General features: G+C 33.9%; 1 protein-coding gene across 1 annotated transcript; it reads right to left on the bottom strand.

Annotated features, from left to right (window-relative positions):
- Nucleotides 1–272: 272 nt before the first annotated feature.
- YIPF5 (Yip1 domain family member 5) lies at nucleotides 273–12,583 on the bottom strand. Its single transcript, XM_044661815.1, has 6 exons — nucleotides 12,511–12,583; nucleotides 11,896–12,012; nucleotides 7,951–8,123; nucleotides 7,008–7,153; nucleotides 3,407–3,588; nucleotides 273–1,287 (listed from the first exon to the last, which is right to left on the bottom strand). The coding sequence occupies exons 2-6, from the start codon at nucleotides 12,000–12,002 to the stop codon at nucleotides 1,125–1,127; spliced, it is 771 nt and encodes a 256-aa protein (XP_044517750.1). The 5' UTR covers nucleotides 12,003–12,012; nucleotides 12,511–12,583; the 3' UTR covers nucleotides 273–1,124.
- Between the last annotated feature and the right edge of the window lie 1,771 nt (nucleotides 12,584–14,354).

Raw genomic sequence — 14,354 nt, 5'->3', positions numbered from 1 at the left:
TATATGAATGTCTTTTTCCATGTGGAATCTGGGCAAATTACAACAAAACATTCCTCAGCATAAGACACATGTAGTTTTGATGACAGCAAGAGAAAGTAATACAATAACAGCTATATTAAATAACTTTGTTGTTAGTCTTTTCCTTTTGAATTTGTATCAGTTAGACTTATATTTAAAGCTTATCATAACCAGGAAACAGACTTCAAAAGTAGCCATGGACATAGACAGTGAGAGACATAAAATGATTTGGAAAAAGCCAACTCAACAACAGGTAAAATTACTTCAGGAAAATTTAATCAATAAGCATCAAATGTACTTTACATTGATAACATTGCAATACTGACAACTGCTATATTTTAAGTATCCTTCTCAAAAAGGTTAGTGATTTTTTTTCTGGGAAGTACTGTGAACCTAGTATCAATCTGTTAATATGAGCATTAGTTTTGACTAGACGGTCCTAGTCACTTTATTTCTGCTAATGCTAATATCTAAACATTTATTCACATTTCAAGTCTATCAGAAGTAGACCGAGTCATTTGTACCCCTTTGCATTTTAGCTAGTTCTTTTACATTAGATAATTTAAAGGAATAACTTTTGAAATGCAAACTCACAACATACTACATCAGGAATCATATATTTGCTTCAAGTGCAGTTGGTTTAAGTGTACTAAAATTTTCTTCTATACCTTGGGAAACAATTCTTGCAACAGATCTAGCATTGGGAATATCTTTGCTAATGTATACATTGGTACGACTTTTAGAAAGACCCCAAGTGTCATTTCTTTTACCTTTGTCTGATAAAAATCTATCAAAAACATCATAATAATTTGCAAGAAACAAAGTTGTTTTTCTAAAAGCTGTAGGAACAGGAAAGAAACATTACATCTTATTTGTATAAGCATGAACACTTTAAGCTAGACACACTGCAGGTAAATCCAAGTATTCAAAAGTTCTATAAAAATGAACAAGAGATACATGTTTATTCCCATTGTCCCAAAGGTCAAGAGTTAAATCTGCATGATAGTGATGGTGTAAGCGTGGTCTGCTGGTCCGATTTAAGAGTTCAATGTCCTTTATATTTTTAGTATTTGGCCCACTGATGTCCAATATCCAAGATATTCAGTTCAAAAAATGGAAATAAGGGCAAACACTCCATATAACAAAGCACAAGGATATGCTACTAGAAGTTGCTGTCCTTCCATGGCTAAGGCAGAAATGAAAATTTTAGAAGCAGAGAAACTGCACCATCCAATAATCCCAGCAGTGAGAATAACTCCCACCATTCCTCTGTTAAAAAAAATTAAAAAAAAAAAAAGATGCAGGTAAGATTATTTTTAAGAGTTCTAAAAATAAATGTAAAAAAGTTAACTACTTTAAAAAATAACATTTGAAGTATTAATGCTTAGACATCAAAGTTTTGTAGCTTCAGTTACAACACCTTCAAAAGGGCTTCACATTTATCCCTAATAAATTAGGTCTTATCAGATTCAGCTTATCATTCTTGGATCTTCCCCTCAGAGGAAACCTCTTTTGCGGCAGGTTCAATATCCAAGCCCTAAATACCACACACGGGTATAACACAGGGTTCTGTCCTTGCTTTCACCTTCATCTCTCTTTATTCTTTCCTTTAGCCCCCAGAAGTTCAAGTATATTTTCATACAGATGGATGGTACCTTTATCTATTTCCTGAGCATCATCAATTCTACATGTCCAAGTGAGTACCAGACATTTCTATTTACATGTCCCAAAGGCATCTTAAACTCAACTACTTAAACTCCAACATGTACAAAACTGAACACATTCTCCTTTCCCCTAAATGCACTGTTCCTCCTAACTTCTCAGCCTCTAGATAGGGTGCCACTATTCTTCCAGGCATTTAGCTAGCAATCTAGGACTCATCATTTATCCCCAATTTTCCACTCCCTTTTCCCATACGCAATCGATTGCCAATTCTATCATCTCTCCAATTCCCTTTCTATTTATACCCAAACTAACCTATTCCTTTCCTGTTCTTGCTTATGATGTCTCCCTACTTAATGGTCTTTCTCTCTCCAATATATCTTTTACACAGCTGTCAAACTGATATTGATGCTAAAGGCTGATATTATTCTCCTATCATTGAGTGGCTACCCGTTACCTTTAGGATAAAAACAAATCAAGTCCTTTACAATCTGATTCCAGATTATTTTTCCAGGCTAATTACATATTACTCCCTACTCTGCTCTTCTCTGCTTCTGTTAAACTATCTACAAGCTGTTCCCTGGATGTGACATATCTCTTGTGTCCATGACTGGAATGCTCTCCTTATTTCTGCCCCCATGAAACTGGCTCACTTATTTAAGCCTTGGTTCTGGGGTTTCTCCTTTAAGAAGCTTTTTCCAATTTCCTTGGTAATTTGTACTCTCCTTCACCCATAATTATGTATTTTAAAATATATCTTACATTTACTTATTTGTGAATGAGTATGCTTTGGAGGAAACACTATTTCTCTTGTGTACTTGACTCCTGAACACCTAGCAGTATCTAGCAAAGATTATTAACTACTTAATGATTATTATCTTTCAAGAGCCCTTAAAGATCTTTGATTTGATACACAAAGTATAAGCCACTGTATGTCATTTTCTGTATATCAGAGGCTATATATTACTAAGAGCTAGAAGAGACTCCAGAAATTACTGAATAGCACCCTTCATATGGGAAAGGGGTAATTTTTCCTTTATAAGTTCCTTGAGTGTTATAGTAAAGTCAACAAAGAACTCAGAAGTGGAGAGAGAAATTATTAAGTTCCCAATCCTTATAGTTTAATATGCAGCAAAACAAAAGGTTTTCTTTGGGATCAAAATGAAATGTTGAAGAGTATATATTTCACACAGATAGCTGTTAAAACCATGAATTATAATGAAAACAGTCAACAGATCTATTTGCTACTAGGCACTTGAATGATTTTTATGAAGAAATCTAAGGTCATAAAATATTATTGGCAGTGTGAAATCTTGCAAACTATGAGATTAAAAAATAAGCATTATGTATTTTTCCCAGTTTTTAAAATGTGTACTTTAATATATATTATCCATGCAAGTTAACATAGTCCCCAGGAATCAAAGTAATTAGATTTTATTAAAAAATTACTATAATTTTAACATGTTAATTAAATAAAACTGACAGCACAAATAAAATATTTCTTTATGCTTATGATAATAAAATGACATACTAATCACAACTTTAAGTGTGAATAATTCTGATATTTTATTTTATAGGCACAAGTGAAAATAATGTTAAATATTTTTAAAGTCAATTTTCAGTGCTAACTACATATTAGGTTAATTGATTTATATCCCCAAAAGAGATAAGAATAGGTATTACTATTATTATGTGGAACAAAAAGATTTAAATATTCGCTACTTACTGCAAAGAAAATATAACTGCAAAGCTGGAAAGTAGGATCATTGGAAGAAGGCAATATCCAAGGACACTAGCGACACAACCAAATGAGACACCTGTCATACTCATTAAGTTTAATAGACAAAACATTCCTAGACATCCAATGGCACTGATCCCATATACATATCCAAACTGAATTTTCCCAGCCTGTGATTAAGAAAAAAAAATCATGTTATAAGATGAAAAATCAGATATTTGTGGACAATCTTATCCATTAAACAATACTTTATAAATAAATATGTATATATACTTTGCTCTTTTTCCAGATTGATGGTGGAGAAGCAAACAAGAAATAAGAAAGTGAATACCTGCTACTACTCTATCCAAAATGTTAAAGTAGCTCACTATAACAGAAGATCATTTATTAAAAATGAAAAACATTAAATAGTAATGGCTGAGTAGTATAAGGGACAATCTTATTTCAGTTTTTGAGATTATGCAGTTAAAGACAACTTTAGAATTAAACAAATAAAATAAAATGGCAATGATTATTGAAGTATCATGTTGGCTTTCTGATCTGAACTCTATAACTTCTGGGCATACAATATACCACAGAAATGGGAAGGAAATTATTCAGATTATCTGCATAAATGGTTTCTTAATACATTTTTAAAGTGCTCAAACACCTAGAATTAAAAAAAAATTATTTTTAAATGGCTTAAATATAAAGGGGGAAATCACAAACAAATTAGGTGAACATGGAACAGAATACCTCAGATCTTTGCAAAAGGAAGGAATTTAATACCAAGCAGGAAACAGAGAACACTACAAAATGTAAAATGAATAATTTTGATTATATTAAATTAAAAAGTTTCTATACCAAAAAAAACCCAACAAAAACCAAAAAACAATGCAACAAAAATTAGAAGGGAAGCAACAAATTGGGGGGAAATTTTTTTTATAACAAAAACCTCTAACAAAGGCCTAATTTCTCAAATTTGTAAGGAGTTAAGTGAATTGTACAAAAAAATGAAGCCATTGATAAATGGGCAAGGGACGTGAACAGACAGTTTTCAGATAAAGAAATCTAAATTATCAATATGCATATGAAAAAGTGTTCTAAATCTCTCATAATTAGAGAAATGCAAATCAAAACAATGTTGAGGTACCACCTCACACCTAACTGACTGGCCAATATGACAGAAAAGGAAAATAATAAATGTTGGAGGGGCTATGGCAAAATTGTGACACTAATGCATTGCTTGTGGAGTTGTGAATTAATCCAGCCACTCTCGAAGGTAATTTGGAATTATGTGCAAAGGGCTTTAAAAGAATGCATACCCTTTGATCCAGCAATACCACTACTAGGTTTGTACCCCACAAAGAGATAATAAGGAAAAATACTTGTACAAAAATATTCATAGCTGTACTCTTTGTTGTGACAAAAAAAATGGAAAATGAGGGGATGTCCCTCGATTGAGGAATGGCTGAACAAACTGGGGTATATGATGGTGATGGAATATTATTGTGCTATAAAGATTGATGATCTGGAGGATTTCTATATGAACTGAGAGAACCTCGAAGAACTGATACAGAGTGAAACGAGCAGAACCAGAAGAACATTACACACAGAAAGTAAAACACTATGGAGCAATCCAATGTAATAGACTTTGCTACTAATAGTAATAACAAGCCAGGAGACTCCTGAAGAACTTATGTAAAAGAATGCTAACCATATTTAGAGAAAGAACTATGGGAGCAGAAATGCAAAAGCAAAACATATGACATCACTTATCACATGTATATGTGGGTTTGGGGTTTAGGCTTTTAAAAAATCACTATAGCAAAAATGAATAATATGGAAATGGGTATTCAAGTGATAACATTTGTACGACCCAGTGAAACTGCTTGTCTGCTCTGTGAGGGGAGAGGGAAAGAAAATGAATCATGTTAACATGGAAAAATATTTTAAAATTAAAATTAAAAAATAAAGTTGATAATTATTTCAACTAATAAAATTATTTTCACTTGGAAATGTAACTACAAAATTATTATAATACCATAAAATAAATTATGGGGGAAAGATATATTACAAAAACCATACTTCCTAGAAGATAAGAAATTCAGAAAGCACTGAAGCCATCTGTTATAACAGAGTTCAGTCATCTCAAAACCAGCTTATTTTGGGGTGAACCAAAATATTTTTATCAGGCAATATTTTTAGCTTTCTAAACTAATCTACAAAATGATCAGCCTTCCAAAAGTTTTCTACATTAGAATTTCTTGATGTGTTCAAAGTTAAATGTTCAAAAAATTAGTAGTACTCTTAAGTGCATAAATCCATATTTTATTTTTATGCTTACTTTAAAAATTATTCAGATAATATATGCTCTGAAAAAGATGAACTGCTAATTGAGTTCATCCCCATTACATTTAAATAATAATCTAAATCATAAGACACCTTTTAAGTAATAAATAGAGAATGAATATGCAGCCTCCAAGTCTGAAAGACTTCTGTCCAAACCTTGCTTTTGACATGTGCCCAAGCAACATTGAGACCATTAAGTTGTAAAACAGTTGCAGATGCAAATTGGCAATAATTTCCTTAGTTGAAAGTCCAGATCAAAAAACAAGAAAACATTGTATAGTGCTTTAGTTTTTCTAAATCTCTACAAACTCATTTCATTTTACCCTAAAATCAAGCAAGAGATAGATATGTCATCACTCCCACCTCACAGTGAGGAAACAGGCTGAGAGACATTACACGTAACCTGCTTAAGTTAATATGAGTAAGTAGCTATATATAGATTTGAACCTAGTTTTTTTGCCACTAAATCTAGTGCTTTTGCCATACCATCTAACTCTGATTAGATTCTTTTTCTATAGACATATTATGTATTATTCCAATAAGGAGCATTTCCAAAGCACAAAAATTAAAATTCCTTCCCTTAAGGAAGTACTTTGAAAAAGTCTATAGAATATTTTCAATTGGCTTATTGATCAATTTATAAATAATTTGCAATCAATAACCCTAAAAAAATGCTTGTTAGTCCCTCAAAAACCTAAAGACAAACTACAAAACTTTTAAAAGTCTAGTTTTCTTTTAAAAAGCTTTAACTACACAATAAAATGAAGAGAAAACAATTTAAAATGAAACAAAGCCTTGAGAACCAAAAGCACAACTAATAATTAAAGATAACTACTATAATTCTTGTCAAAGAAAATATAAAGCAATAATAAATCAACCATGTTCAACTATGTGTCGTTTTGGGAAAAGGGAATAGGAACTGCAAAAATTCTCCGTTTTATGTTTAACTTTTTTTTCTAATAACTAAACTTTTTAATTTTGAAGAAGAAATGTAACAGATTTCAAAATCATCTGATCAGTAAGAATACATTAGGAATGTGGCAAGTGTTTGTCCTTAGTAAGGATGAATTGGTATAACTGGATGTCAAAACACTTTAGTACTATTTGTGGCATGGTACAGAACTTGGGAAATACCAAAAAGCATGAAAACAGGATTTGGTGAAGTCTTCACAGGAATTTTTTGCTAGCTTGTTTTGTTTGTTATAATATGTGAAGTAAACCATATAATTTGAAGAAAATTTTAAACCTAAAGACTTACCAGTAACAATGTGGCTCCAAAAGCTAGACAGAAAACCATTGGTCCTGCCAAATCGGTTTCATTCATGATGCTACCATCTGCTACTTTTAATGGGTGCAACACTGTTAGTGTTTTCTGCCAGATGTGATCAAAATTGATTCCTAGTTCTAATGAAAGAAACATATGTAAAAAAAAAAATTAAAGGTAATTATACTCTTAACTCTATACTTCACCATAATTTTAAGTTAGGAGAAAAACCACAGTTAATCAAAATTGCATAAAATTTTTCCAGACTAATAATAAAAGATTGTTGAACTCATAGGTATGCTATTTAATAGTGGCAATTCTCTTAAACTTTAAATATTTATTATATTTTGTAGAATATTCTGTTTATAGGTCAGAACTCTTCTAGTGTGATGCTAGGGCAGGGCCTCTATGTTATGGAGTAAATACAGATTCTATGTACTTGTCATGATCATATTTAAAGAAATATCTAGAAAGAATTTAGAGTTCCCAGAATTGTGTGTTAAGGTTTTCAAAAACCACCACTTTGAAATGTAGTTTGTACCACCAATAGTCTGCCACAGTGTTTTCAGGTAGAATAGAATCATAAAAAACAAGTTTACATTTTCCCTTTTTACTTCTTCCATAGCTAGAATTTCATCAGTTATATTAAGTATAGCATTGTCGTCTGTAAAACAAAAATGACTATAAAAACCTCTCACTTATGCTTTCAAATATATCTTTACCATGTGGGATTAGATGGCCTATTTAAAGAAGGCTTTTTTTAATCTCAATGCAGTCTGTTAAAAATAGGTTACCAACACACAGTACTTCTTTTAAAAAGGAAATGATTTGGAATACTTGTCTAAATTTGATTGGGTTTTCAAATTACCTGAAAACTTTATTTTACCAAATTTACTGAATTATAACATTTTATCTTGTCTGGAAAATACTCTTGTACCTTCTAATAAAGGTGGTTCATCCTCAAAGTTGTTTCCATAGTATGACTGTGGTGTAGATGGAGTGTATGCCTGTGCTGGTTGGAGAATTTGTCCAGTATAAGGCTGCTGTGGTTGCATCATCTCTGGAGGAACAAATCTGCCTTGTTGAGAGTAGTCATAGCCACCATACTGTCTGTAAATGAAATTATACAATTCAAAAATGTTTTCTTTCTTCCCCAATATTAATTACTAAATGAAGCTTAAATCCCTAAACTTCTATTCCAACTGTTGAAAAGTCTTAGTTTAGTTATATTATTCCGAGTATATCTACTCAATCAACTACTGGTAATTCTCAACCCATCTCCCTTAGATCTATGAGCTCTAACAGTTTAATGACACAATTGGTTATTTTTTTTTAAACCCTTACCTTCCATCTTAGAATCAATACTGTATATTAGTTCCAAGGCAAAAGAGTGGTAAGGGCTAGGCAATGGGAGTTAAGTGCCCAGGGACACACAGTTAGGAAATGTCTGGGGCCAGATTTGAACTTAGGACCTCCCATCTCTAGGCCTACCTCTCAATCCACTGAGCTATCCAGCTACCCCCACAACTGGTTATTAAAAGTAAAAGAGGAGAGGAAAAAACCCCAAGCTGCTCCTACCAGTCTCTATATCCCAAAACTACTAGTCCCTCTATAATCTTTTCATACTATAATCATTCAATGATTACTGGGGGCCTATGATGGAGTGTCCAATATAACTTTTAAGGATTTTTATTTAAAATATAGGTAAAGCTTAATTTTATTCATATTGCTGTTTATAAAGATATAGATTTAGGAATTGTATGTGGTTTAAACAATCCCCATGGTATTTTAAAAAGGAATTTGAAAAGGGAAAGATGAAAGGGGAGGGGAGAGGAGAAAGAAGGGAGGGATATGGGGGGGGGGAAGAGATAAAGAGATATACAGGAGGAGAGAGGAAGAAAGAGAAGAGAGGCAGAGAGGAAGATGGAGGGGAGAAGAGGAAGAAAAAGAGGGGAAGTGGGTAGGAAGAAGGGGAGGGAAGGTGGGAGGAAGGGGGATGTTTGGAGAGGGTATATGAGGAAAACTTTCAAATTAGAGACATCTTGGGAATTGATCATATGGAATAAAAAGGTATTTTTATTTGTAATTAAGTGTTGTATAACCATGAAGAAGCTCTTCACAAAACCATTATATAGAAGCAGAGACAACTAAATGCAAACTTTTGAATAACCTGCTGTTGTTATTTTTAGTGATGCTTATAAAACTGAAGCTAAGCTGTAAAAAAAATCAGAAAAGACAATATTCCTTTTATTTAGTTATACATACATACATACATACATACATACATACATACATACATACATATGTGTATACATATATTTCTATAACTATTTGGAAATCTATTAAGCCTAATCTCATTTTATTCCATTCTGTTGCTTTTCAAATGTTCAAACCTCTTTAAGAAATTGCATTAATTTCAAATCAAACTAGACTACACATATTCTTTTTACCAGGTCTCTGTATATATCAACAATACCTTAAATCTGAATAGTATTTTTAGGCTTCTGAAAGCACTTTCATACACAAAATCTCACCTGAGAATTCATGACAATAAATCTGACATATTCTTAATGTGTATACATGGCACTGACCTAGACTTTAAAGAATAAGGAGTCTTGAACAAAATGCAATCTTTTTAAAAGCAAGATATTTCAAAATGTAGGGATCTGGAAGAGCCTCTAGAAAACATTTAATCCAACCCCTTCAGTATATAGAGGAAGAAACTTTGGCCCAGAATGGTTAAGTGGTTTGCTCAGGGTTACATAGCAGGCCTTAGGCTCTCTTTACTTCTATATTTTATACATCTATTTTAAGGACTTAATGAGGGACTTGGTACCATGTGACACATTTAACTCTTCATCAAAAAGGTTTGAATTTGTATTCCTCTTTCATCCCATTGCTGGGTACTACACTTTGGAAACATACACTAGAGGAAATTTTGCAAACTTTAAAAACTACCTTGGAGTGTAAAAGTAGTATACACTTTACTGATGCCAAATAAATATGCCATTTGCACCAGCAAAAGCCAGTGCTAAAGATTTTCCTTGGCAATATAGAGAAAATTTACCACTAAATTTTGCTATAATCAGCAAACTATATCAAGTAGTATGTTCTCTGAGATGACAGAGCAGGATGTTAAAATGTTATTAGGTTACAGACCTAATTAAGATATATTGCAGCAGTGGCAAAATCCAATTTTGTAACTACTTAAAAACCTGAAGCTATCAAAATTAAAAAGAATGATTTCTTAGCTTTATCAGCATTATCTCAAACCATAATCAAAAGGTCATAACCTAGAAAGCCATTAAGAGACTAACATTTCAAACTCACAACCCTTTGAGCCTGTTTCTTAATGTATAAAATAGGGATATTATTTTTACTATCTACCTTGATTTATTAAGGAAAGGACTTTGTAAATTAGGAAATATTTTACAATATATTCTATTATGCTATCTACTGGGTTGGAACTGAGTGAAAAGTGGATCACAATAAGATGTTCAAGCAACTTCACTATTATGAACTGAAATGAGGTTTAGTACAAATAGAACAGACAGGAAAGTTATTTTAAAGATAATATTAAAGAAGCACCAAAAAAGATTAGTAGGCAGGGAAATAGTGTCAGGGAAATACACCTGTAAATAATTTACAATAAGGTAGCTCATTTAGAATTAACTACAGAAAAAAAGAATTTGGCAAGAGGACATCATCTACACTTTTTACTACCAAATTTATAGATAGTACAGTAGTAACTTTAGTTAGCTTTAGTTTCTCTTAGTTCTGACAAAGGTATTCAGACAACAAGCCAATTTCATAAAATGGAAATTTTTACCTCACAGATTTTCTGGGGGGAGGGAGGAGACAAACAACAAAAAAAAGGAGTACCAAATGCTGTGTGTCAAAGTACTGGAATAACAAGATATTCATACTCCATTAAAGAGTGCTTCTTTTTACCTCTTCCAATTCCTTTTATAATCTGAATAAAAGTCTCAAAATGAACTGATTTAAAATACTAAATAAAACCTAAGTAGATCCTTTCAAAAACATTTCACCAGACATGACTGGTTGGTACTATTCCATTTTCTAAGTACAAGTAGTTTTTACCACTATCATTTTTTGGTTTGTTTGAAAGTTTGTGCAAATTTGTTATGTCTTGATACTTTTCCAAGAAATAAGAAATTATTAATAGGATAAGACAGCAGCATAAACTTCAAGGAGATTAATTTATCTTTCTTTCTATGACTTCCTAAGTGTTGTGAAAATATCCTTTCTAGTATTTTTCTAATAAAGAGATTGTAAAACTTACAAGTTTCTGGATAAGCAGGGATATGCATTGTGCACTCATTTTAAAAAAATCAAAAATATATTTTATTTTCCCAATTACATGTAATAATTTTCAATATGTTTTCCAAAATTATAAAATCCAAATCATCTCCTTCCCTCCCTCCCCACTAAGAAATGGTAAGCACTTTGATCTGGGCCATACATACTATCTCACAAAACACATTTCCATATTAGTCATTGTTGCAAGATTGTGTACCCTTTAATGGGACAAAACCATAAAGTATAAACATCTAATAATAGTAAATAGTTCACTTATCTAGCTCTTTAAAGTTTGCAAAATGCTTTCTTCCTAACAACCCTGTGAGATAGAGTAATGCAAGTATTACTATTTTGATCCAACAGATGATGCATCTCAGTATTCCAGGGTTTAAGTGATTTACTTACTTGACCAAAGGTCACCTTACTAAGTAAGTAGCTCTAAGAGATAGGATATAAACCTGGGTCGCCAGAATTTCAGACCTGAACCTCAGTATGCTTTCTGCTAGATATGCCAATAGCATCAAAAACAAGAACAAAGAAAATACAAAAGTCATAAAGTTACTTGCTATATGGTCCCCCTCCAGCATAATCATAAGACTGTTGTGCTTGGTCATCGATGCTGTAAGTGGTCTGGTAGAATTCCGGGTTAAAGTTGTCAAACTCTGACATTGCGGATAATCTGCAACAGAAGAAGGAAACCCTGGTGTGGATTATATGAACTCTGGCTCTGCTAAAAATCCTGCTTCGTGGCAGGGTAGTAGTAAATAAGTTATCATTATGCTTTAATGCCGGTGGAAAAAGAACCAGAGAATCTGAGGGTCAGAGTATTTGGGCTGGAGAGTTTGGGGGGCCTGAGGAGCAGAGCGGGGAAATCTAGGGGACAAGGGATGGTGCCTCATGGGCGCGGCTGTGACTATCCAGGGACCCTACTCTGCTCCCCTGGCACGTCACAGACACGGAGGGAAACGGGAGGAGAAAAGTTCAGTCGGATGCCAGAGAACCAGGGACCGGGGGCCCGCCCGAGTCGGGGAGGGGCGCGACCCAAGCAAGCAGCGGCCGGTGCTCTTTGAGCGGGTTCAACCAAGAGATAAAAAGGAGGATTGGGCAAGGCAGCAACGGCCATCAAAGTGGTCTAGAAGGCATGCCCAGCTTCTTCGCCAGGCCCTAGGATACTTACCCCGAACAGCAGCAGTTCCAAAGGCCTTAAAATCTTCCCAGGCTCTGCAGAAAATACCCAAAGCGGTACTGTTGCTACGTGTCAGAAGGCCAAAAAACTGCTTCCGGGGCATTCCAACAGGCGCAGGCGCAGGCCCTCCCGGCTCTAGGAATAGGCTTCAAAAGAGAACGGAAATCAGGGAGAGAAGGGCGGTCCTCATGAGCATGCGCAGTTCCTGTCCTTGAAGCCAAAGAGGCGGGTGAGACTGCCTGCCTCTCCTTTCCCTACTGCAAGTTGGAAGAGAAAAGAGCGCAAGCCCAGAAATCCTGAGTCTTTTTATCAGCAGGGAATGAAAGATGGAAGGGACAATAAGGTTAATAGATGTTATGGTGATTTTTTTTTTTTTTTGAAGCCGGAACTGGCATTTCAGATCAAAGAAGTCTAGTAAATCTCAGTCTTTTACAGATGAAGAAACTAAAGGCTCAGGGAAAGAAAATTATTTGTCCGGGGTCACAGGTAATACGGAGCAGATTAGAAGCTCAAACCCTGGTCATACAAACATAGACAAAGGGCAAAGGGCAAAGGAACAAAACAGGCCATCAAATCCTTCCTTTTCACTCTGCAGTTGAAGAAATTGAGGCACTGAACAGCTACTAAGTTGTCAGAAGCAGGATTTGAAAACAGATCTTTATGATCCCCTAACTCGAGGAACTGTGCTACATCTCTTCAGTGTATTTATTTCAGTATAATGTAAAGAGGGCTGAACTAAAAGTCAAGAGACCTGGGCTGCAGTATTCCTACTGTCACTAATTAGTTATGTAACCTTGAGCAAGTTGCTTAAATTCTTGGGGTCTCAGTAAAATGAGGAAATCGGAATAGGTGCTTACTGGCAGCACAGGAATATGTGCATACTCATAGAGCCAACTTTTTATGATTCTACTCTCTTCTAGACCTTATCTCACAAGAACTTTAGATGATCAGATCAAATGAAATGTATGTTATAGCACTCTGAAAATCTACAATATATGTAATGGCTTACACATTTGCCACAGTTCTCAGCTCTCATTAGCTAATTCCCATTACACAGATTAAAGAGAATTATTATTTTAGCCCACTTCATTTTAAAGGTAGAGAATTAAGGCCCAGAGAGGGGAAGCAATTCACTGAAGGTTACTCTGAACACAGTCTAGGACTCCAAACTACATTTCCTGACTTCCATACCTAGTGTGCTTTCCACTGAACCAAGCTGTTTATTAATAATTAAAGATTGTTCCACAGGTGACCATAATGCTTAGCACACAATGAATGCTTAATGTTTTTTGACAGACTGACTAATCAGTCAAAAATCTGGTTAGCTAGAAGAGTGAATGAGTTACCAATTAAATGAAATTCCATGTACTTTTTTAAAAAGCACTTAAAAATTTTTTTTGGTCTAAATATCAATATGGGAAAAATCAAGTGGATGTAGAATAACAGCTGACTACTTAGTCTGACAGACAATTGAATAAGCCATAAAGTTGACCAATATATCTGTATCTTAGACACAGTGGATGGATAATGAACTGAGCTCAGAATTTTGTAGAAGGAATTTAATAGTAGGAAATGAGTGAAAAAGATTTCATTTAGGAAATTGTAGACATTTAAATGACCACATTTTCCCATGTAGTACACATCTGACTTCTCAATATCAATATTCTTTCTCTGCTATAATAATTGAAAATCTTGAACTACCATAATCACTTTATAATCAAAATCTCAAGGTCATCCAAAGAGGTTTACAGAGCTTCATGGTCTCCCTGAGTCAAAAAGTATATATTATCAACAAAGAATTGAAAACAAAGGTGATAAAATATTTATCAAAGAGA

Source organism: Gracilinanus agilis, chromosome 2, assembly GCF_016433145.1.
Source record: "Gracilinanus agilis isolate LMUSP501 chromosome 2, AgileGrace, whole genome shotgun sequence".
Taxonomy (NCBI): Eukaryota; Metazoa; Chordata; class Mammalia; order Didelphimorphia; family Didelphidae; genus Gracilinanus; species Gracilinanus agilis.
Note: the sequence above shows the minus strand (reverse complement) of the source record. Positions and strands in the feature narration are given on the sequence as shown.

Excerpts from the sequence above, each read along its gene's own strand:
- YIPF5 (XM_044661815.1), bottom strand. The coding sequence starts at position 12,002 with ATGTCAGAGTTTGACAACTTTAACCCGGAATTCTACCAGACCACTTAC. Across the intron at positions 8,124-11,895 it reads GGAGGGGGACCATATAGCAA|ACAGTATGGTGGCTATGACT; the intron begins GTAACTTTATGA and ends TTTCATTTACAG. Across the intron at positions 3,589-7,007 it reads TTGGAGCCACATTGTTACTG|GCTGGGAAAATTCAGTTTGG; the intron begins GTAAGTCTTTAG and ends TCTTAATCACAG.